Source organism: Bicyclus anynana, chromosome 4 (genome assembly GCF_947172395.1).
Source record: "Bicyclus anynana chromosome 4, ilBicAnyn1.1, whole genome shotgun sequence".
Taxonomy (NCBI): domain Eukaryota; kingdom Metazoa; phylum Arthropoda; class Insecta; order Lepidoptera; family Nymphalidae; genus Bicyclus; species Bicyclus anynana.
In genome coordinates, this window is record NC_069086.1 from 12,009,012 (window position 1) to 12,033,879 (window position 24,868).

Below are 24,868 nucleotides of genomic sequence, written 5' to 3' on the forward strand. Positions count from 1 at the left end.
CGATTTCACACCCGCACAGTATTTCCCCCCCCAATATATTCGTAGCACCTTAAGTACCTGTTATCTATCTCCCTGTCAAATTACAAGTTTGTAACATAAAAATGAAGGACTTTCTCTCAAAATCGCGAGAGCCTTTAGAACTCTTTAATCCGGACCGGTCGCAAAATTGGTTTGTAACGGACGTCTACCAACTATAAACCAGCTCCCTGCCAAATTTCAAGTTTTTAGCATAAAAAATGAAGGACTTTCATACAAACTTGCGAGGGCCTTTAGACTTCTTTAATTCGGCCCTATCGCAAAATACGTTCTTAGCGGATACTTATATCGGATACTCACTATAACCTACATCCCTGCCAAATCTCATCTTTATACGTCAAGCGATTTTCGATATTTCATGATGACCTTTCTCATTTATATATTAAGATTTATAGTTTATGCTCATATATTTTAGTAATTCCATAAATAAATAAAATAGATTTTCAAGTAATTCTAGTTACCTATGTATATGTATTTCAAATTCACCTTCATTTCATGACCAATTTCATATAAAACGCTCGCCAACTTTTCGTGGCTTTAAAATTACCTGGAAATGAACAGTGACAACATCAAACGAAAATAAGCATCAAAGCCTTGCCAAGAGACAGTGGGTGTAGGTTAAAGGTCAACAAAACCGATAACCGCGATTTATTGTGGGTTAAAATGGAATTTCAGAACGACTTCATTAAAATAGATATGAAGTTTTAATAGCAGGGCTTAACTGGTATCTACATCTACTGAGTGGCAGAAATGTCTTGCGGATAATATCCAAATAATTTGGTTCGATTCCCACAACTGGAAAATATTTGCGTGATGAGCATGAGTGTTTTCCAGTGCCTGTGTATATTTATACATTATATAAGTATTTATATGTAGTATATAATTATAATATCAACTATCTTAGCACCCATAACACAAGCTACTCTGTATGCTTACTTTGCGGCTAGATAGTAATGTGTATTGTTTAAGTATATTTATTTATTAAAAAAAATAAGTCTTATGAGCTCACGCATGTGATTCGATTTTTTTCTTTCTTTACAAGTTAGCCCTTGATTACAATCTCACCTGATGATAAGTGATGATGCAATCTTAGATGGAAGCGGGCTAACTTGTTAGTAGAAGGATGAAAATCCACACCCCTTTCGGTTTCTACACGACATCGAGCCGGGACGCTAAATCGCTTGGCTATGTCTTTGTAGGTTGGGTGGTAACTAACTTACTGCTCCATAAGTCCAATGGCTAATATATGGAGCTTTGCATCATGAAGTGCTGACCTTGGACCCAGCGTTAGCAGCTAGGCTATTCTGTAACGATATTTTTATATCTCGCAAATGTGAGTTTCGAATTCATCTCTATCTCTCTCTGTTTAACACGATAGTACAGAGTGAGAAAGATAGCGGTGAATTCGAAAGTCGCTCTTGCGAGTTATACAAAACATCATTAGAGAATAGCCGTGCAGTTTTGTATTATTAAATGGTAACATTTTCTTCTTGCAATAAAGTGGAAGCCGGTGGTGTTACGAGAGTGTAAACACAACCTATTTCCCAACTCCAACTTGCTACTGAGATTTTTTAAAAGAATAAAATCATAATTCTCTGTAGCCTAGCCAAGGATTTGACTCCGGGACCTTCTGATCTATAGTGGCTTGCTAGGCATTGGACCAAAGAAACAGTTATAAAAGCTTGTATTTAAACGGGGCAAGTTTAAAGTCAGGGATCCCTAGAACATTTTGTACATTTTGTACTATCAAGTTAATTTTTCGTGATTAGCTTCATCTCGATCAACTTTTTTATTTACGAAAATTCTAACTGAGCTACCAGGAATTATTTTTTTTCTGATGGTCACAACGAGATAATGTACTACGCTTGTGGCTGTTAAGTTGTTTAACTGCTAACATCTGGTACTATTCCCTCCCCATTATTTAGGTTAACACCTATAAAGGCTTAAAATATAATCGCAAACCTCTAATAAAAAAAACATCTGATTAGTAACAACTTTTGATAAACTACCCTCCTCAGAACTTGTACTAATAACGAAGTTATTAAAAGTTGTAACTAACCAGCTGTTTTATTTTACTGTTGCTTAATTAATAGTTCTATATGTAAAAAGATCAGAAACTATGTGATTGCTAATATTATTAGAGGTAGGCGATTATATTCTAAGCCTTTGTAGGTGTTAACCTAAATAATGGGGAGGGAATGGAAATCCGTGTATGATAAATGGATCCGGCCCTGTTATCGATCTACTCCGAATTCACTTAGAACAGTTAAACGGGCCTATCTGCGAAGTGATTATATAAAAGCGTAAATTTTATCTTTAAAGGATATTTATTTTCACTTGGCTATTATCCAGATGTTACCATAAATATATTATTTACCTGCTACAAAATTAGGGAGTATTTACACCCTTTGGGTGTTTACCTGAGTAATGAGGACCCAACCGCATTCGGGTGTGATTAATGTAAAACTCCAGTCTTTGTAGATAAATATAATTATATTAAAAAGATTTCTAAAGAGGAAGGATATTAAGGGATATGGATCTCTCTTTTCTATAGGTTTTGTTTGTTTCTTTTATATGGTTTAAACAACAAAAATATCATCATTAACAAACCCATGTTCGACTCACTGCTGAGCTCAAATCTCCTCTCAGAATGAGAGGGTTTTGGCCAAATAGTCCACCGCGCTGGCCCAATGTGTACCATCAGACCTTACACTCACAGAAAATTAGGAAAATTCTCAGATATGCAGGTTTCTTCACGATGTTTTACCCTCACCGTTTGAGACACTTAATTTCTTAAAATGCACGTAACTGAAAGTTGACGCTGCATGCCCCGGACCGGATTTGAATCTACACCCTCCGAAATCGGAGGCAGAGGTCATATCCACTGGGCTACCACTTAACAAAAATATCATCATCATCATCATCATCATCATATCAGCCGATGGACGTCCACTGCAGGACATAGGCCTTTTGTAGGGACTTCCAAACATCACGATACTGAGCCGCCTGCATCCAGCGAATCCCTGCGACTCGCTTGATGTCGTCAGTCCACCTGGTGGGGGGTCGGCCAACACTGCGCTTACTAGTGCGGGGTCGCCATTCCAGCACTTTGGGACCCCAACGTCCATCGGCTCTTCGAACTATGTGCCCCGCCCATTGCCACTTCAGCTTCGCAACTCGTTGAGCTATGTCGGTGACTTTGGTTCTTCTGCGGATCTCCTCATTTCTGATTCGATCACGCAGAGATACTCCTAACATAGCTCGTTCCATCGCCCTCTGTGTGACTCTAAGCCTTCTTATGAGGCCCATAGTTAGCGACCAAGTCTCGGAACCATAGGTCATCACTGGCAACACGCACTGTTCGAAGACTTTTGTCTTCAGGCACTGAGGAATTTCGGACGAAAAGATGTCGCGAAGCTTCCCGAATGCAGCCCAGCCGAGTTGGATTCGACGGTTCACCTCTTTCTCGAAATTGGACCTACCTAACTGGATCATATGTCCTAGGTATATGTATTCGTCTACAATTTCGAGTGCAGCGTTCTCAACTATAACTGGGTGGAGCGATACATGAGCATTACACATTATTTTTGTTTTGCCCATGTTCATTTTCAGGCCCACCTGTTGAGAAACGCTGCTGAGGTCATTGAGCATGGTACTAAGGTCATCCAGAGTCTGTGCCATGATGACTACATCATCCGCGAACCGCAGTTGAGTGATGTACTCGCCATTGATGTTGATGCCAAGTCCGCTCCAGTCCAGAAGCTTAAAGACGTCTTCCAGTGCGGCGGTAAATAGCTTCGGAGAGATCACATCTCCCTGACGCACTCCTCGCTGCAACTGGATTGGCCTCGTAGTCTGATCCTGAATACGGACTGACATAGTGGCGTTTTCGTACAAGCACTTCAACGCTTGGATATACCTGTAATCAATTCGGCATCTCTGCAATGACCTTAGCACAGCCCAGGTTTCCACCGAATCGAAGGCTTTCTCATAGTCCACAAACGCTAAGCAAAGTGGCTGGTTATACTCGTGAGTCTTCTGTATAACCTGCCGCAGCGTATGGATGTGGTCTATGGTACTAAAGCCTTTTCGGAAACCGGCTTGTTCGGGAGGCTGGAAGTCGTCAAACCTATTAGCGAGACGATTCGTAATGACTCTCGAGAACAATTTGTAAACATGGCTTAGCAGCGAGATGGCCAACTAGAACTGCCAACCTCACCTGCTCGTGGTGCACCCTGCAGATGGACCGACGAGGCTCTGGCGACCGACGAATGGCGGTATATCCATTCCCACAGGCTAGATTACGAAATGCCTCAGGCCGGTGTCGGGCAGCAGCGACACCGGCGCGAGTAATCTAGCACTGCGCTGACCAACCCGCATGCCCAGCGTGGTCAGTACTGGGCAAAACTTTGTATGGACGGCAAAAACAAAACACAGCCCCTAGTCCCCGGCAGCCCCGCTATTCCTGGCTCTGGCAGCGGTTATGGTAACGGCGGGGCAAGGGGTGTTAAGAATCTCCGGCAGAGATTCCGCTGCCAACCCCGACGACTAGACCTGGCAACATACAACGCACGCACTTTGAGGTCCGACGAAAAGGTCATCGAGCTGGAAGAAGTTATGAGCAAGTTGCACTGGGATATCATAGGATTGTCTGAAGTCCGAAGAGAGGGGGAGGGCTCGATAATCCTTGAATCCGGCAACATGCTCTACTACCGGGAGGGCGACCAACAGTCCCAGGGTGGTGTCGGATTTATCGTTCACAAGTCCCTCGTGAACAATGTTGTAAAAGTCGAGAGTGTGTCGAGCAGGGTAGCGTTCCTGGTCCTCCGAATTACCAAACGGTATTCGTTGAAGGTTATACAGGTTTACGCACCGACCTCGACACATCCCGACGAGGAGGTAGAGGTATTGTATGAGGATATTTCTAAAGCCATACATGCCTCAAACTCTTATTACAATGTTGTGATGGGGGATTTTAACGCAAAGCTGGGCGAACGTAGCGGTTCAGAGTTGAAAGTGGGACGATTTGGATATGGGCAACGGAACGATAGGGGCCAAATGTTGGCTGACTTCATGGAGAAGGAGGGCCTCTTTATGATGAACTCCTTCTTCAAGAAGCCACCACACAGGAAATGGACCTGGATGAGCCCCGATGGTTCCACGAAAAACGAGATCGACTTCATCTTGTCTACCAGACGGCAAATATTCAACGATGTTTCTGTGATCCATAGGGTGAAAACCGGTAGCGATCACCGAATGGTTAGAGGCACGTTGAATATCAACATTCAGCTGGAACGGTATCGACTGGTGAAGTCTACGCTCCGACCTACTCGTGCCCATATTCAAAACCCCGAGTCCTTTCAACTAGAACTGCAGAACCGCTTTGATTGCCTAGCAAATTGCGAAACTGTGGACGATCTGAACAACAGGTTCGTGGAAACTGTCCATTCCGTTGGGTCTAAGTTCTATAAGACCCACCGTGCGAAAAGAACCAAAAAGTTCTCGGACCAAACACTTAAACTCATGGAAGAGAGGCAAGAAATGAGATTACAGTCTTCAGCAGATGCGTCAAAATACCGACAAATCAGTAGACAGATCTCTAAGTCGCAAACCAGCGACTTGCGAAATTTCAATACCGAGCGTATTAAAAATGCGATTGAAAATAATCGAGGCTCGAAAGTTTTCGCCAGAGATCTGTCTATTGGACAGAGGCAGCTGACGCGTTTGAAGACCGAACACGGTAATCTAATTTCTTCCAAGCCCGGGTTATTAAGTGAGGTCGAGAAGTTCTATGGACAGCTATACACGACTACTCAGCAGCCTGTTGCCAATTTGGCTAAAGACCCCAGAGCCAAGTTGACCCGACACTATACCGAAGATATCCCGGACGTCAGCCTATACGAGATTAGTGTGGCTCTCAAACACCTGAAGAACAATAAGGCGCCAGGTGAGGACGGAATCACAGCAGAACTCCTGAAAGCGGGTGGAAAACCGATACTTAAAGTCCTTCAGCGATTGTTCAATTCCGTCATTCACGAGGGCACGACGCCTGAGGCGTGGCATAGGAGCGTGGTGGTTCTGTTCTTCAAAAAAGGTGACAACACCTTGCTGAAGAATTACAGACCCATCTCGCTGCTAAGCCATGTTTACAACAAAAATATATCGAATCATAATAATATGTAAGTAAATCAAAAAAATCGAATCACAATAATAGTTATTTAAAAAAAAAGTAACTGTTATTGTTCCGATAGTTATTTTAGTCAATGGTCTTATTGCGAAAAGCTTTGACCAACACCTTAAGAAGCTTCCGCTTAGCTGTTGGATCAAGAGTCGGATACAGAAGGCAGTGATTCTGGAGACGGCGCGTATTGTGAGGAGGTTCCTCACTCTGGAGCCCTGACCACCGGTTGCTTGGGCACTCAAATGTCCCGGAGCGGGAGGGTTAAATTTTTTTATAAGTTTTTAATAGTATTTTGTATATAATACTGTAAGTAGGCTCGAAATAATACACTCATATACCGTTGTATATGCATAAAAAGTTTTTACCTGGCTGTTATTACAGACGTTACCATAAATAAATTATTTACCTGCTACAAAATTAGGGAGTATTCACACCCTTTGGGTATTTACCTGAGTAATGAGGACCCAACCGCATTCGGGTGAGATTAATGTAACACTTTACTCTTCATATTGATGTTCGCGTAACTCCCAAGAAATAAAACATACATAGAATGTACTCCTATATTATGCTATATTATGCTATATTATGATAAAGGGATTTTAAGGACCTCATAAAGATAGATTTATTTTTGTAAAGGACTTTTGTATTTTCTCTTTTTATAACTGTTATAGCATGTGTTCATACATGCATAGTAGAATAATGAGAATATTGTTTTTCATATTATACTAGCGGACGCCCGCAACTTGGACTTCCGCGTAGAAATCAATATAAACTTTCAACCCCTATTTCAGCACTTTAGGGGGTGAATTTAAAAATTTTTTGAATCACATTATATTTCGTATTTTTTATAATACAAGACTGAATGTTAAGGACTTTCTATACAAACTTTCAACCCATATTTCACCCCTTTCTATTTTAATTTTAGGGTCAAAAAGTAGTTCTTGTTTGCTCCAAGGGCACATTTCCCATTATACCTAAATTCATCTTGATCGGTTCAACCGTTTAGCCGTGAAACAGACAGACTTACTTTCACATTTATAATATTAGTATTGATTATTATTTATAAACTGTAAATTTAACTATAGACCACTATAAAATTCGCCAATGAAAGTTATTAACACACTACTACTACACTATTCAACTTTAAAAATAAATTTCCTGCTCTAATTAATTTTTAATGTCCCCTTTTGATCTCGCGCCAACAGTGCTAATAAAGGGTGTAGTTTCACTTGCCTTAAGTGAGTCAAGTTATGGAAAAACCCGCTTGAACAGTTTTCCCATTTATTTTTTCCAACCCTTTATAAATTTGCTGTCAGTAACAGTCCCCCAGTAAAAGTTTTTATAATTCCTTTTAAGCCACTGTTCATTTCTTGAACTAATAGGTAAATTCATTGTCCTTTGTGTTCGAATGCTTTTTGTCCGTTTCGAGTGGTTTTTCAGATGAGCGAGCAAAGAGCTATTCCGAAAGAGATGAGGGACGTAAATGGGTCTGATAGTGGCAAAGCCTCAATGCAAATTTGAGTTCCAATCGATCCCACGTCAATCTATGGATTTGTTCAGTGACGCTCGACGCTTCAATGATATTTTGTGATGGTAAATCGAAATAATTGCTTGACTATTGTTAGTTTAGTATTTAATATATTTTTTTATAGATAATTATATACTTTTAACATTCGTCATCATCAACCCATATTCGGCTCACTGCTGAGCTCGAGTCTCCTCTCAGAATGAGAGGGGTTAGGCCAATAGTCCACCACGCTGGCCCAATGCGGATTGGCAGACTTCACACACTCAGAGAATTAAGAAAATGCTCAGGTATGCAGGTTTCTTCACGATGTTTTCCTTCACCGTTTGAGACACGTGATATTTAATTTCTTAAAATGCACACAACTGAAAAGTTGGAGGTGCAAGCCCGGACCGGATTCGAACCCACATCTTCCGCCAACGGAGGCAGAGGTCTTCCACTACAAATAAACCGGCACGGCTATTATCTAACGATGTTGTGTATAATTCGCAAGTGCGAGTTTCGAATTCACCGCTATATTTCTCATTCTATAGTATCGTGTTAAACAGAGAGAGATAAAGGTAAATTCGAAACTCGCACTTGCGAGTTAAAAGAATATCGTTACAGAATAACCTAGCAGCAGGCCTATTTACTATTTTGATCTTTATTATCAATCTAAGTAAACATCAAATTAATTGACAAAATGTCATTTACCTACTGTGTAATATGCACCAGTAAGCACTGGATAGCATTTTTTCTTATAATTTATTACCAACCTATTAAAGTAAACATCTAATCAATTGACAAAATGTCATTTGAGTGTGTGATATTGTGACTGTGTGGTATCCTGTGATATCCACCAGTAAGCACCAGATGACACTTGTTACATAGAATCTCAATTTCGTATATGTCAACAGGTTCAATAACCCAAGTGATATAATCGTAAAATATTACGTTGAATACTTCTATGAAAGCCGTTTGAAAACACAAAAGGCTCTTTATCACAAAGAATACCTGTAAACGGAAACTTTACATTCTCAAGGATTACAATTCTTTAGCTACATTAAAACTCTGTATAATTTACTGCCACGTTTCTTACAAAGACATTCTTTTCATTCCGTTTCTGTGTGTTGGAATACATAGTAGGTAAAAATGAATAAAAGAAATTCCAACATCAGTTTCCATTTTTTATAAACGCTCCTCGTTAAGGGCGCCATTTTAATATTCATCATCATCAATACTTAAAAATAAAATTGAAATGTCTATCTGTGATTTTAAAATAACTACGTTTTATCAAGTGCTTATAGTTATTTACACGATCATCATCATCATTATTATCAACTCAAAGTTGGCTCACTGCTGAGCACAAGTCTCCTCCAGGATGAGAGGGGTTAGACCAATAGTCCACCACGCTGGCCCAATGTGGATTGGCAGACTTCACACACGTTGAGAATAGGAAAATTCTTAGGTAAGCAGGTTTCCTCACGATATTTTTCCTTCACGTGATATTTAATTTCTTAAAATGTACATAACTCAAAAGTGCATGCCCCGGACCGGATTTGAACCTGGAGGGCGTAGGCAGAGGTCAAATCCACTGAGCTATCATAGATCTACACGGATTTACACGATACCAACACATAATTAAGCCCTATTAAAATATATTGTCTGCCTGTTTGTCAGGGCTTATCTCTGGAAAGGTTGAGCCGATTATAACGAGACTTTCACAAGTAGCGAGAGGAAGTCATAGTGTTATCGCCGCGTTGCAACGACTTGCGGTACGGACAGCTTCAGTGTGCTCGTGGCGTTCGAGCCATCCACATCTCTTGTTGTGTAATTCTTTATGGGTTACTTGGGATAGGTGGGGTGAGTGACTTGAGTGGAAAAGGGGAGTGTTTGTTAACAGTCAAAGGATCCTTTATACAACGTTCACAAGTGCGTGACTTCACTCAAGGTCATTCTCTGCCATTATAGGGTCTTATTTTGGTTACAGTTTGATTTGTTAATTGAGTTGTCCTGACAAATGTTGTGAATCATAACCTTTGTTCGATATTAGTTTTCTTTTTTCATCACGTCTGAGTCCGCTAAAAATAGTTGGTCTATGACGTCCTCTATATATAGGTTACTTCTAATACCGGAAAAATATATGCTTCCCGCGGGATTTATGAAAAACTGAATTTCCCGTGGACGAAGTCCCAGAGGTCCGCTAGTGCTAATTAATATCCGGGAGCTTACGCGGCTCGCCACAAATCGCCATATTGTTGCGGTTAGCCGCCAACACTACTAACGGCCACGTTTGTGGTGACCCTAACATACCGTTTTGTCGTGATTGTTCGTTAATATTTAAGATGTATTTCTTGTGTACTGTAAGGTCCCTTGGCCTTACTGTAATAGCAGTAAATCACTGCTTCATCACTACACTATTATGGCCTGCTCCGGACGTCTGATCTCCACCAACCACAATGAAAGAGTGTCTTTACCCCTCAACTCCTAGTATATATGAGATAGTGAATATAGGTATCTATTTATTAGACACAGACACTACATGTACGAACAGCTAATCATACATACTTGTAATAATTATGAGCTTACTATTGCTTGGCAAGGTCGTTGATGACACTCCCATGATATGCGAACGACGGGAGAGGAATTACTGCGTGGGTGTAAAGACGTGCGCGCGGACCATCGGAGTGTTACGAACGAATTTGCCAAGCTATATAATGGCCAACTACAGGGAAGAGCCTCCTTCTGACGGCCTCCATGGCGCAGTGGTATGCGCGGTGGATTTCCAAGTCCGAGGTCCTGGGTTTGATCCCCGGCTGGGCCGATTGAGGTCTTCTTAATTGGTTCAGGTCTGGCTATTGGAAGGTTTCGGCCGTGGCTAGTTATACCACCTAGCTTTTATTTTAAGAGTTACAGTTACAAAAATTTGTACATTTAAAAAAAGTTTGAAAAATGTTATGTGATTCAAGATTTTTTTAATTCAACCCCTAAAGGGTTTAAAGGGGCTCATGAAAGCTTACGAAATTATTCGCAGATAAAGTCACGGGTGTCCGCTAGTTTTTATATACATGCAATAATAGTTTACAAAACAACGTGTCACGTGTCATATGTCACTAACTGTAGGTATGTCGCTAATCGCTCTAAAGAGAATACAGAAGCTGAACCAACCGTTGGAGTTGCGAAATTTGCGGTTTCCAACTCTGACTAACGTGTAACTAATACTCTAACAAAGGGAATTTAATTTACACTTAATTTAGTGCACGTGCGGGCATGATAGAGTTGGACAAAATGTTGCCACAGTTTTTAACAATGCGGTGAAGTAACGAGAACTATTTAAAACAGTATTAATTTTTATTTCCAAGTTGGTTTCGATTTGTAGCCCATCATTATTATGAATGAATTCGTCCTTTAGGGACTTTAACTTTAGGGATGAATTTTAAAAATGTTTGAATAACATTATGAATTACATTATATTTTTAGTTGCAAATTTAAAGAGCGAGATTTAGTATTGTGTAACACGCGGGGCTAAACCCATTATAAACTCGGTTTCTATTTAGCGACCCTCGCCTTACGGCTCGTGCCCCAAAAATACCTTGTTTAAAATGGGTTTTTTTAGCCCCTTGTACTACTATTTTATTGCCCCCCAACAAAAATTCAAAATATCTTCATTGTACAGAATGTACAAATTTGTAGTTAAATATAGATTTTTTTTGTAGATTCAAAGAACAAATACATACAATCAAAATCTTGATTATCTCGCCACGGTATTTTTAGCTAACATCTAAAATGCAAAGGTACAAACATTCACATTTATATTTATAAGTCTTACTTATAAAGACCTAGAATGTTTCATTGATGTGGTATCATTTTCTGATAGTAGATTCTTTGATATTTTCATTGTATATGCCTACGCCAGTGGCTGGAGCTGTATTTTAAAAGCTTGAATGAATAGTGAAAAGAAGAGAAAGGTTTTCAATGTCCACTCATGGCAAGATCCGCGATAGTCGATAGAGCTTTATGTTTCAGCTCCACAATACCTACTACTTCGTGAATTATTCACGATGCGCTAAAGAATATGGATTTCGTTCTCTTTTTGATACTTTTATTTCGATTGTTTTAGTGAATATTTTGTATGCAGCGCTGTATGCAGTGGCGTAGCTAGGCAACCAAGGGCCCTGGTGCAAACAAAAAAAATTGAGCCCCACTACTATCTAAACTGGTTAGGTTTTATTCATTAAATATATACAAATACATAAAAATGCCAAGCTACTTTATCATCAGATCTTTTACGTTTTTGAAATTTTCTAAGCTCAGTTCGATTTCGTTTCCTGGTAAGGATTCAATTGCCCCGGGGTATTACACTGCCTAGCCTCTGGCTACGCCATTGGCCGTATGTTTTGTCATGCAGCATGTAGAGCTGATACCTTTTTAAGGTTGTGCCAAACAACAAATTGGTGTTTGATGTTGCCACTACTTGGGTTATGGTATATGGTCTTTATCAACTATTACACAACGCATCTGCAATATGCCATCAAGTTCAAAATGAAAGATTTAGTAATTGTAAGTTTCCTGGATACAGAACATTATTTTTCATCACTGTTCATACCTTTTTCTAAAGCCTCATCAGTGCCCTAGGTTATATCCTCATACAATATTAATACTAGCGTATGATTTAGATTCAACTCTTTGTTTCAAGCCCTTTGTTTTATTTTTCATTGCGTTGACATATAGAGGGGAGTCACAATTGTATTATACTAAAGAAACATTGTATGATGTCCTAACCAAAAGAAACATAAATACAATCGGTGGTTTTTAAGATAATATTTATTTCTATCATTTTCCCTTAAGTAAAGTTTTACTCTTCCTATTACTTATTATTTCAGTATTCTATTTACGTCACAAGATAGGTACATTGAATAGAAGCAGGTGTTATTTGGCGGACGTTCGTTATGTGCAATGATTTATTATTTAGCACCAACAACATCGCCCAGACTATACAAAAGTCCTCTACTTTCGTTTCACTTCTAAACCGAGGCACCTTCCTTATTGTTAAACATGTTCCTTATTTACCAGTTTTTTAGTTATTTCATCACCATATTTAGGTGATTAGTTAGATTAGGTCACTTATTATCATCATCATCATCATCAAATCTGCCGATCGTCGTCAACTGCAGGACATACGCCTTTTGTAGGGACTTCCAAACAGCACGATCCTGAGCCGCCTGCATCCAGCGAATCCTGATGTCATCAGAACCACCTGGTGGGGGATCGACCTTCACTGCGCTTTCTAGTGCGGTGTCACATTTACAGTACCTTGGGACCCAAACGTCTATCGGCTCCTCGAACTATGTGCCCCGCCCATAGCCACTATAGCTTCGCAACTGGTTGAGGTGACTTTGGTTTTTCTGCGGATTCTGATTTCTGATTTCTTGACATTTCTTCGGACCGAAGAAACAGAAATAATTCGCTTACTTTTATTTATATATAGATAATTATCATTATTATCAACATATTTTACCGGCCCAATTTAGGTCAAAACTCTCTCTTTATAGCAAATGGGACATGGAGCTTAGACCCACCACGTTCCTCTAAAACGGATTAGCGGGCATAAAGTTATAATGTTATTCTATATTGACCATCAGAAATCCGAACACAAACTCCGAAGCACGGATAAAACACCAGCCAATTCCCAATTCCGGGCTGAGAATTTAAACGAAATTGGATTTAGAAGAAAGAAAACCTAGTACCTATTTTACGAGTACAACTCGATCTCAGAACTTCGAGATCAAAAGCCACATAGCCTTATCACTAGACCAACGAGGAGGTTCGTTATCAACCCATATTTGGCCATTAGTCCACCACGCTGGCCCAATGCGGATTGGCAGACTTCACACACGCAGAGGATTAAGAAAATTCTCTGGTATGCTTCCTCACGATGTTTTCCTTCACCGTTTGAGACACGTGATATTTAATTTCTTAAAATGCACACAACTAAAAAGTTGGAGGTGCATGCCCCGGACCGGATTCGAACCAGCACCCTCCGGAATCGGAGGCAGAGGTCATATCCACTGGGCTCTGGAGAAAGTTACGGTATCTAATATTAAAGGTGACACGGCATCCTTTGACTATAACAAAGTTCTTTGAGTAAAACGTCTTCCAAGTGCAAGTTGAGCCCGAATATTGTATTCGCTCAACTTAGCTAGTATTAATTGGCGGAATCAAAGTTGCAAGACAGGTGAGTGCTCTGTTATGGCTCTTCTCAAACAACATTTGATATTCATGCTTAGTGAACAATGGCGCAGGTGTACCGGCTTTGAAGCGTGTAAAAGCATTTTGTCTTCGCAAGGGCTGACACTTAAAGGCTGCAACACAACGCGCTAGGCTCCATTTAGTCCATTGAAATGTTACATGAGCTTTGCATTTTTTATTTTTGGGATATGTGTGTGGGGTCAGTAGCTTAACCTCAAGTTTGTGGGGTCGCCACCCTTGTCCCCCGGCTGCCATCTTGAAAAAATAGGTGAAAACACTTTTTTTCGCGATATCTCAGAAACTATGCGTCTTACAAAAAATTGTTTAGTCATAATTTGTAGCAAATTGTTTTGCCTACAAATATGTTTATATAACTTTTTGCCCTAAATTGAAAATTTTAGAAGTTATATGCAATATTCAGTCCTTAAATTGTAACTTTTCAATGGACTAATTCATATTGGTGCGAAGACATGTTACTAACGGACGCCCCATGGTTTCAACTACGTAATCCTCTTCCCATACAGGGCTAGTAAATTAAAGTGGCAGAGGGCTGGACATGTCTGTTGGACGACGCTTTTCGCTTACCTCTCTCGGTCTCGGTAAGCGAATTGTACCCTCCCCCCACATATTGGAGCAATATTCAATATTCATTTATTTCAATTACGCTTATTTTGCAAGCACTTTTGAAAGGTCAGGTATTAATATTATCAGATAATAGTGCAACAATTAGTCGAAAACTTAAAATTGAATTTACGTGGGTTCCAAATGCGCCTTGGTCCGAAAAGAGCCCACTAACTTAGCCAGATGACGACGAATGACGGAGGCATCGATTGGATGCAAAAAGCCAAAGATAGAGTGGGCTGGCGCTACTTAAAAGAGGCCTATCAGTGGATGCAAAATGGCTGATTATAATGATGATGATGATGATGATGATGGATAATATTCCCGTGGGAATATTATCTATTTATCTGCTCTTCTATCTTATGTCAAATCTGCTATTCTATCTTATTTATTAATAACGAGTTATAAATATTGTAACTAGACAGAATTTATTTATTTACTCGTATAATAACAATTTTAGATACATTATTATGATATCCACTGATATCATTCTTCAATCTCGTACAACTCTATTTCCATTATGCTGAAAGCTGTATTACCGAGCTATCATATAAATTTCATTCAAAACTTTTAAAATTGTGTTATTGCCTGACTTGGGGTGCTGCGAGTAACCCAGTTGGAAAGTGTAAGCAAAGCTATGAAAATGTCACTACTCAGAACTTTTAAAGAATTAAAATTTGCTATGTTATTCTGAGTTGTCGTGACCGGGCACAGTTCATTTCGAAGGCAATTCGAGCAACGATAAAAGCTATTTTTAAATACTTCGAATAGTTTCTACGGGAGTAACTGACTTTTGTAGTGTTTCTTGAACTTAACTGTTAGATGTTAATAGTAATTTACATCCTATTAAAACATAAATGTGGAAATGGGTGCCAAATTCAATATTACAAATGTGTGTCGTTATCGATTATGCCAACAAAAGAAATGATATCTTAGTGGGTATTATTAACGCGAAAGTTTGTATGTTTGGATGTTTGTTACTCTTTAACGCCGCAACTACTGTACCCATTTGGCTGAAAATTTGAATGGAAATAGATTTTACTCTGGATTAACACATAGGCTGTTTTTTATCCCGAAAAAGTTCATGGTTCCCAAAGTTTGCGAAAACCTGATGATTTTGATGCTATGAATGTTTGTTACCCTTTCACGCCTTGGCTACTGAACCGAATCACCTGAAATTTGAAGTAGAAATAGATTATAGTCTGTATTAACACATAGGCTACTTTTTAGCCCGGAAAAAAATCATAGTTCCTGAGGGATTTGTAAAAAACTAAATTCCACGCGGGCGTCCGTTAGCTATTATATAACTTAGATTATCTACATAAACGCTCAAGATTTGATTTGGCTAATTTTTGTATAAAAGTATCTTTATTTATAATTTATATCGTTTATTTATAATTTATGTGCTAAGTATCTTTATTTATAATTTATATCTTTATTTATAATTTATGTGCTATTTTAAGGATTTTATTTGCTGTTAAAAACTAGTCAATTCAGCCGTTTTATCGATTTGGCTGACGCTCTCCGCGTGTCTCAATCTATATCTACACGTAAGTATTATAAAACAAAATCCTCCGACGCGTCCGTTTGTCCGTTAGCGATAAATTCATAGACGGATTTTCAAGCGGTTTTACCAATAGATAGAGTGATTTATGCTCCAAGGGAAGTAGAGAGAGTGTAAGCTACTATAATTTATAACATCAAATATAATATTTATAGTAAAATATATTATATCGGTAGTTTCCAGTTTCTTTAGACGTGTTTATAAATAATTTAGCCTATTTAACCAATTTGTTTCGTACTGTAACTACCAACGCAAATTCTAGAATCACCAAACTACTTAAAACACGTATAAGTATGTAATTACATACAGGGCCGGACCGTCCATACGGCGAAAGGAGCGGTCGCTCCAGGCGCACAAATCCTAGGGGGCGCCGAAATGGTAAAGACAAGATCGAAAAGAAATTTATGTGATGAATTTACGTGCGCGAAAGGCGCCATAATTGGATCTCGCTCCATTCTAAAATTTACCTCGGTCCGGCGCTGATTACATACAACCAATATTTGAATAGCAATTATTGGTATAGTGATGGAGCATACACGTGCTATTAAACTATTTTGGTAGGGTACAATTATTTCAAAGTAGCTCAGTAAAGTTAGTAATAACTATCTAATTGCTAGTATGGCGAACGATACGAGTACCTATATTTAAAAATGTGTTCTAATTTCTATTCTTAATATATTAACTTCATGAAAGAAGTAATTCTTACTGGTAAGTTTTATCAGCTGTTCTACATCGGACTATATAATACACGTAGTTTTACTTTCCCACCATGCCCTAATTTTAAAAACTAAAAACTTTATTGGTAGTTAAGATAATATTTGTAGTTTATATACTTAAGTAAATGAGATCGAGCGACTGTAGTAATAATAATATTTTTCACTACTCTTGCTCAAAGACGATGTCATAATTACCGTTCCAAAGCAGGGCTAAACAAGCATTTCAGCCTCTAGGAGCTAAAGTAATTTTGTTTTTTTTTTTCATTTTTGCCTGTTACGAGTACTAGCTAAGTACTCATAGTAAGTAAGACCCTGATGGTTTGAAAAAAACTTGAAATTTGAATGAAATGCTACGTTCTTGTCTGTGCATTGCTTTAATTTTTTTTTATTTGTATTTTATTAAGTTGCGAATTGCGAATTTAAAGAGCGAGATTTGAAGACATGTACGGTGTAATACCTTTGCCTAGTATACGGAAAAATAAAATTAAAGGGTGAGAAAATAAAAAAAATAATTGGCGTAAATAATTCGTGTTTGTATATTTAAAGAAATTCATTGTGACCGTAACTTAAATGAAATATTTAAGTTACGGTACAACATTAATTGTTGTCTTCATTTAGTGACAAGAAATTTAGAAGTAATAGGTATCTGCCTAAAATATTTAAAATAAGCTAAGTATAGATATATGGGCTGTTATTCCCATTTACGCAGTTCCAGCTGCTTTAATTTACGCGCTGCCATTCGGAGGAATTGTCTAATTAACCTGCCTGTTCCAAGATTTATTGCCGAACCCTTCGCTGTCTCGGCGTAATTTCGTAGGACCTTTTTATTGACTGTGGTGTTGAGCATAAATTAAATTACGTCCTAGCAAATTTTCTTGAAGAGTCCCTTTGTTTATACTAGACTATACCTACTGGAAATAATTTAATAATTGTTTAACCTGACAAAATGATTTTAAGTTTACTTTGGTAATTACTTTAAGATGGATGTACATTAGGAATTGAGTATTTACTACTAGCTGACGCCGCGTATTATGACCCGCGTGGTTCCCGTTTCCGTAAGAATACGGGGATAATATATAGCCTATAGCCTACCTCGATAAATTGGCTATCTAACACTGAAAGAATTTTTCAATTCTGACCAGTAGTTTCTGAGACTGCGTTTAATCAAACAATCAAACAATCTCTTCAGCTTTATAATATTAGTATAGAATATATGCCATTCAATTCAGTTTTAACTTGGGTATTATCTAAGTCTATTATAATTTGATGTTCAGTTAATTTTAAGTTTATAATATTTGTAATAATATTAAATAGATTATTAGAAGTCTTATGATTTTTATAATCTTGAACACTTATAGATTTTGAAGGCATCACTAATATTTTCTAGTAAAGGGTACCTTAACTTCCTCAACCCCGAGCTTCAACCTTGACCTTACAACACAGTAGGCATCTCAAGATCTATAACTATTAAGGTGTCAGTATGTTGCTTATTATAAATCTTTTACTTTTCATAGCGTTTTCAATATGTATATTTCTTTTAAAATCTATTTAATTTAAAAGCAAATCCTTATTGGAACACAAATTGAATAGTCTAAAACGTTATCAAAATCAAGAAATATATAAACATAGGTTACACATAAAAACCTGTTATTTAATTTATTAGACAAGAAAAATGCGTAATTATTTATAAGAGCTTTAAGAAAAGCGGACATTGCTCTATATTCAGATTCAGCGGAACAGCGAACAAATTATGGAGAAATATGCCATTTTCTAGGTCATGTGTATTTGTTACACAGCACACTGAGGTAAGCTAATTTGGCATACAGCCAGACTAATGATCATTTTGGAGTTGAGCCTTCTCTGTTGAGAGATAGTGCTGACGAATAACTTACCCCGTTATTTATAAACGTTCTAGATCTTACTTTTGAATAAGGTAATTCAGATTTTACATTTTTATGACGCAAGCGACGTAAATAGATTTGGAAAATAAAAGTTATACCCACGTTTTATAAATATAACCAAGTACCTACAAAACTAAAAAGCAAAATTGATGTGTTATTTGCTTATGACACGTTTTATTCGAATTTGACCTTTTTTTTTAAGGAGCTACGTCCATTTTGGACTATGCCGCTCCCTAAAGCATACTTTGTATTTAGACTGATCTTATAATGTAATATATTTTTTTTTTAATTTTCTTAATACCTTTTCTATAAAGCTGTACCAGCGTCCTGGCCTCCTCTGATAAAGTACAGCCGCCTACCTCTCTTAGTGCAGGAAATCGATGTAGTACTTTCCATTGCACTGCCTTGTTTCTGACACACTCCAGCAACACGCGGTAAATGTCCTCTGGTCTATCACAATCTGAATTAGAACTTTATTTCTATGTGATGCTTCCTAAAATAACACTAACAACAAAGTTTCCATGGACACCAACGATGTCACAGCGCTGTAACTTTACAGAATACAGTGGCTGATCGGATTAAACGCGAACGAGAACACGGTGACACGTGTAGAGTGTTAATTTAAGCAATTTCTGAAAGAACCACTTGCAAATAACTGTCTGAAAAAACATGGCTTGAATTAATGCATCACTGAAAACAATACCTACCCTACCAATCATATAAAAATCCTTTTAGTATTTTTATAGCAAATTTTTTATTAACAGCCAGACAGACTGAAAAAAAGGACATTTTATTACAATGAAAGGTATAAAATTGTCTATGCGCCAAATCTGTTCAGTCGTTGCGTAGTATGCATTTTAGTTTTTGCATGACAAATTTACAAACAAAATTTTAAAATTACATACTTTCAATTTTCTTTATTTGCATGCTCTGTAAAATGTTACTCTGTCAAGTATATTACAGATTAAAGTGTAGCTAATCAATCTATGATTAAAACTGTAATCATCTAAAAATCTTGCTTACCTTACCAAAAGCTGTAGGTTTAATTAATTTTACCGCTACGTAGCAGATTAAAAAGTGTCATCTTACGGATATAACTAGGTGTTTGATTAATGACTCTGAAAGACACGCTCAGTAAGCATAAACAAGAAAGTTTTGCTTCAACTGCGTTTGCAGCATCGCTCCTAATTGCGCTGAGCCAATTCTGACAGGCGATTGTGTCTCGAAGATAAATGATAAGGGCTTCTCCGGGATAGTATAATAGGACGGGGGAAAATCAACAAGGAAATGACCGAGTCGGATACCAATTAAAGGTGTCTTTAGCTAACTGTTTTTAATGGTTCACTAATCAATTTAAAATTTACGATCTTCCCTTTTAGATGTTATAGTTAACTTTCTTGGGTTCTAGATACTTGCGTGGCAATGTGATAAAATATTATGGAACACATCGCATGCTCATGGCTCATAGAGTCGGAAGATAGAGGAGTTGCTATACATTCAACAACATAAACAATTTAGTTTGTTTATGTTGTTGAATGTATAAACAATAAGTTTTAGATCATTGTATCACAAAACAGTGTTATGTTCTGTATTATATTAGATCATCTTTATAACAACCTGTCAAGTTTCTCATAAATAAAGAAAAAAATATCAATGGTCTCTCTAGCATTCTAGAAGTTGTCTCAAAACCTACATAATATGGTAGGGTGTCCGCGCGCTCTCCACCCTAATTCTGAAAACGATTCAATGTATAATAAAAGTTTGAAACAAAAGTTGTAGGAAATTTAATTCGCTACAATATTGATAATAATTAATACAAATAGCGAAAAAGTTATTTGTATCCCCATACAAAATTAGATATAATTGCAAAAACATCGATTTCTTAAAGCGGCCAAAGAAAATTATTATCAACATTTCAGTAGGTAAAGTCCATACCTACCTTACGATTTAACTTTCCAGTGCGATGCATCCCATAATCGAGCAGAATAGACTTTTACGTCTTCTACTTCCAAGTGAAGTGCGCTACCATGTTAGATCGCAGCCGCAGGATTGTAAACAAAGGCTAACTTTTACTTGTCGTTGAATAACAGAAAACAAAGAATTTAAAAATATTTTCAGTGGTAAAAGCACTTGTTTTAGCGCAGATTTATGTCAGTGTTCAGGAATGTATGGCGTATCTTTGAGCTCTTAACGCTTTTTGTTCCAGGACAAAGGATGGAAAATGAGAAAGGTGGACAATGACAACATGTCCCCGCCGCGTGCGATGACCCTGCTGGGCGCCGGGGGTCGCGAGCCGCCGGCGGGGTCCGCCCGGCACCACGCGCCCCTAGACCCGCCATCGCCACGTTTCATGAAAAACATAACGCTTATTAGGTTATATCTACAATTCACATGTGTCGTGTCACATCTGAACGACGCCATGCCGCGGGTGCGTGCGAACTTTAATTTACCAAAGCGTCCACTAGTGAAGTTAAAAGTGTACGAGTATCTATCACAATTTCGAACTAGTGTATTTATTAAATCGTTGTTAGTGACTACTGTAGTGCAATTATTCGTTGTTGCCAAGTGTATAGTGAGTGTGCGTAAATACAGGAGCGCGGTGTTGCTGCTGCTGTTATGTGGGTTGTGTAAATACAGTGATGGGAAGCGTGATGATGACTTGCACATTGGTGGGATATTCCCCATGGAGGGCGAGGGCGGCTGGCAGGGCGGCCAGGCGTGCAAGCCGGCCGCTGAGCTGGCACTCGCCGATGTCAACGCGAGATCCGATCTCTTGTCTGGGTTTAAGCTACTTCTACATAGCAACGACAGCAAGGTAATTAATATTTTTTTAGTATTCCTTTTTGCTGCTTTGATTTATTTTCAATTAACTTAAGGCTAATTAACGCAGATGTTCCAAAATAAAATGTATATTTCAATATTATCTTTTTAAAAAAAGTCTCAGGAATAAGAATTTTTTACGGTTTTTCAAAAAAATTTTATACCCGGCTTCTTATTAACATTTTTTTGTTGAAAGTTTTGTTTATCATCATCATCACATCATAGTAATGATTTTGATAAGGTCCTCATTCGAGTTAGTTTCCGAGAGTTTGGATTGAAACCTTTATTGGCTTTTTCTCCCAATAATTCTCAGGAACGTAAAGACGTCGTTCCTGTACGTGACTTATATGCCAGCAAACTAACACAGCCACCTCAGTGTATACTCTCACAACTGTGCGTTGTGTAAAAATTTACACCCATAACATAAATAACGTTATAAGAAATACAATAAGTATTGAATCTTTTATTAAATAAATGGATTACGGTATTAATACACTTAAGATTTGCACTTAAACTGTTTTATTTTGCCGATAGACTCAGGTGTTGTAATTACTTTGTCTATGGCTGCTATTTATTGACAATCGAACCTTCATTCCAACTTTAATCAAGGTAATGCTCACCATTTTGTCGCCTACTCGACTAATAAGCTCAATCAATTACGTCATTCATTAAGATAATAGCTGCGAAACAGCTGGGACAACAAAATGTTAGCTGTAAAGGGTTTGGCCGGATGAACATTACGTAATGGCGCCCAAATGAAGAGGTTTATTGAAATTTATGACGTCATATGCCAAAAGTTATAATACGTTAGCTATGTACCTTATAAAATTAAATCCTAAATAGTTCACCAATTTTTTTTTTAATTACGTGAAAATAACAATGGGGTGAAATTTATTAACGTGTTTCCTACACAAAATACATTATTCTAATCTGTGTTTTGAATAATAATTTATATTATGATGTCAATTTAATAATTTACGATTATAAGTATGTCAGTGTTTTGAATATTTGTTAATAAATCAACCTGCAGTTGGGTGGCCTGGCTACACTGGGAATTCTAATTCTGCGCTAGGTGTTTAAAGATAACGATGTTTTCACTAGATTTGGGCAATAACAAAACATTGCACAACATACCTTGGACTACTACTGCACTGGTTGACCTCCACGGACAGGGAAAAATATATAGACACAAAACTAAGTCACGTGGGTATAAAAACACTTTTGTAACTTTTAGGGGTTAATTAAGTATTACTTGAAGCACTTTGCTAGTGTGATCTTCAATGTAGCACTTAACACTACACTATCTCTAGTCAAAACAAAAATAAATATTTTGTACAGTGTGAACCTGGGCTTGGCGCGAGTGTGATGTACAATCTGCTGTACAACCCGCCGCAGAAGCTGCTTCTATTGGCCGGCTGTTCCACCGTGTGCACCACTGTGGCCGAGGCGGCTAAAATGTGGAATCTTATGGTTGTAAGTATTATCATTGTTAGGGAGAGTTTCAACGCATCAATAACCAATGCAGGCGTCGTCACACAGGAAGGAAACAATTGACACGGAGTTATAAAATAACTGACGTATGCGTGTAGTTTTTAATTCTTAGACAATAGCCCTGGTAGGGATGTAGGGAGTCGCTAGAAACTGGCGGCTCCAGTCCTTATGTCCAGCAGTGGACGTCCATCAGCTGTTAATGATGATGATGATGATGAATGTGATAGTACTATATGTTTTAAAGATCAAGTGCTGCAGCGTATTAATGAGGCTAGAAATTTAGGGGTACTGATGGATACTGAATTGCGTTTTGAAGGCTATATCTTGGAAACAGTGCATAGTTGTTTGGAAACAGGTTCGAAACAGTCCCCAGCTGGGCTGATTGAGGCTTTCTTAATTGGTCCAGGTCTAGTTCAGCCGTGGCTAGTGACCAACCTACCGGCAAAAACGTACCGCCAAGAGATTTAGCTTTCCGGTACGATGTCGTGTAGAAACCGAAAAGGGGTGTGGATTTCATCCTCCTCCTTATAAGTTAGCCCGCTTCCATCTTAGGTTGCATCATCACCATCAGGTGAGATTGTAGTCAAGGGCTACCTTGTAAAAAAAAAAAAAATTACGATTAGAAATTTTACCTCATATTTAATTACCTACTACTTTTTACAACTCCGTTACTGCGCGTCGTTTGATGATAATTTGGTTTAAAATTAATTCACGATATAAACATTTCCCTCATATTTAATCACATTTTGCAACTATGTTAGGGCGCATCGTTTCGCGATGGTTTTAGTTAAGATTATTTCACTTTTTAACATTTCTCTCGTACTTAATGACTACTTTTTTGCAGCTATGTTACGGTGCTTCGTCACCAGCGCTGTCAGACCGGGCGCGGTTCCCCACACTGTTCCGCACGCATCCATCTGCGACGGTGCACAATCCTACGAGAATAAAACTCATGCAGAAGTTCGGCTGGTCACGCATCGCGATACTACAGCAAGCCGAGGAAGTTTTTATATCAGTGAGTTAACCGATAACTTCATTTTAGCAAACTCAGAAATAATTACAAAAATAAGAAAACTAATGTCGAACAAAGGTTATAATCAAAATGTAACCAAAATAAGACCCTAGAATGGCAAAGAATGACCTTGAGTGAAGTCACGCACTTGTGAACGTTGTGTGTAGGGTTAAAAGATTCTTCGACTGTTAACAAATACTCCCCTTTTCCACTCAAGTCACTCTCCCCACCTATGCCAAGTAACCCATAAAGAATTACACAACAAGAGATGTGGACGGCTCGAACGCCACGAGCACACTGAAGCCGTCCGTACCGCAAGTCGTTGCAACGCGGCGATAACATTCATCTTTTTTTTACAAGTTAGGCCTTGACTACAATCTCACCTGATGGTAAGTGATGATGCAATCTAAGATAGAAGCGGGCTAACTTGTCAGGAGGAGGATGAAAACTCACACTCCTTTCGGTTTCTACACGGCATCGTACCGGAACGCTAAATCACTTGCGGTTGCGGCGGTACATCTTTGCCGGTAGGGTGGTAACTAGTCAAGGCCGAAGCCTCCCACCAGCCATCTAAGTAAGTAATTTAAATAAAATTCTCATTTTGATGGACAAAACTTTAAGACACGGATACGTTAATATGGACATATTGAATCGTTTATCGTAGCGAAGGAGTAAATAGTTGGATGTTTTCTAAACGAATGGTTACTATATTTCTGATTTTAAAAACTAAGGTGAGACAAACACTGATTTTGCAAATTTAAAAGGATAGTTAA

The 24,868-nt window shown here is 38.3% G+C and overlaps 1 protein-coding gene across 2 annotated transcripts in view; it reads left to right on the plus strand.

Annotated features, from left to right (window-relative positions):
- Window positions 1–24,868, plus strand: part of LOC112046611 (gamma-aminobutyric acid type B receptor subunit 1) — a 172,624-nt gene that overhangs the window by 94,750 nt on the left and 53,006 nt on the right. For both annotated transcript variants that reach the window (XR_002886899.2, XM_024083307.2), the window contains exons 2-4: window positions 20,979–21,587; window positions 22,931–23,065; window positions 23,928–24,098. Coding sequence is in view for 1 of the 2 variants with exons in the window: in XM_024083307.2 (XP_023939075.1) it covers window positions 20,994–21,587; window positions 22,931–23,065; window positions 23,928–24,098 (900 nt within the window). In the remaining variant the exon portion in view is untranslated. The remainder of the gene's footprint in view (window positions 1–20,978; window positions 21,588–22,930; window positions 23,066–23,927; window positions 24,099–24,868) is intronic.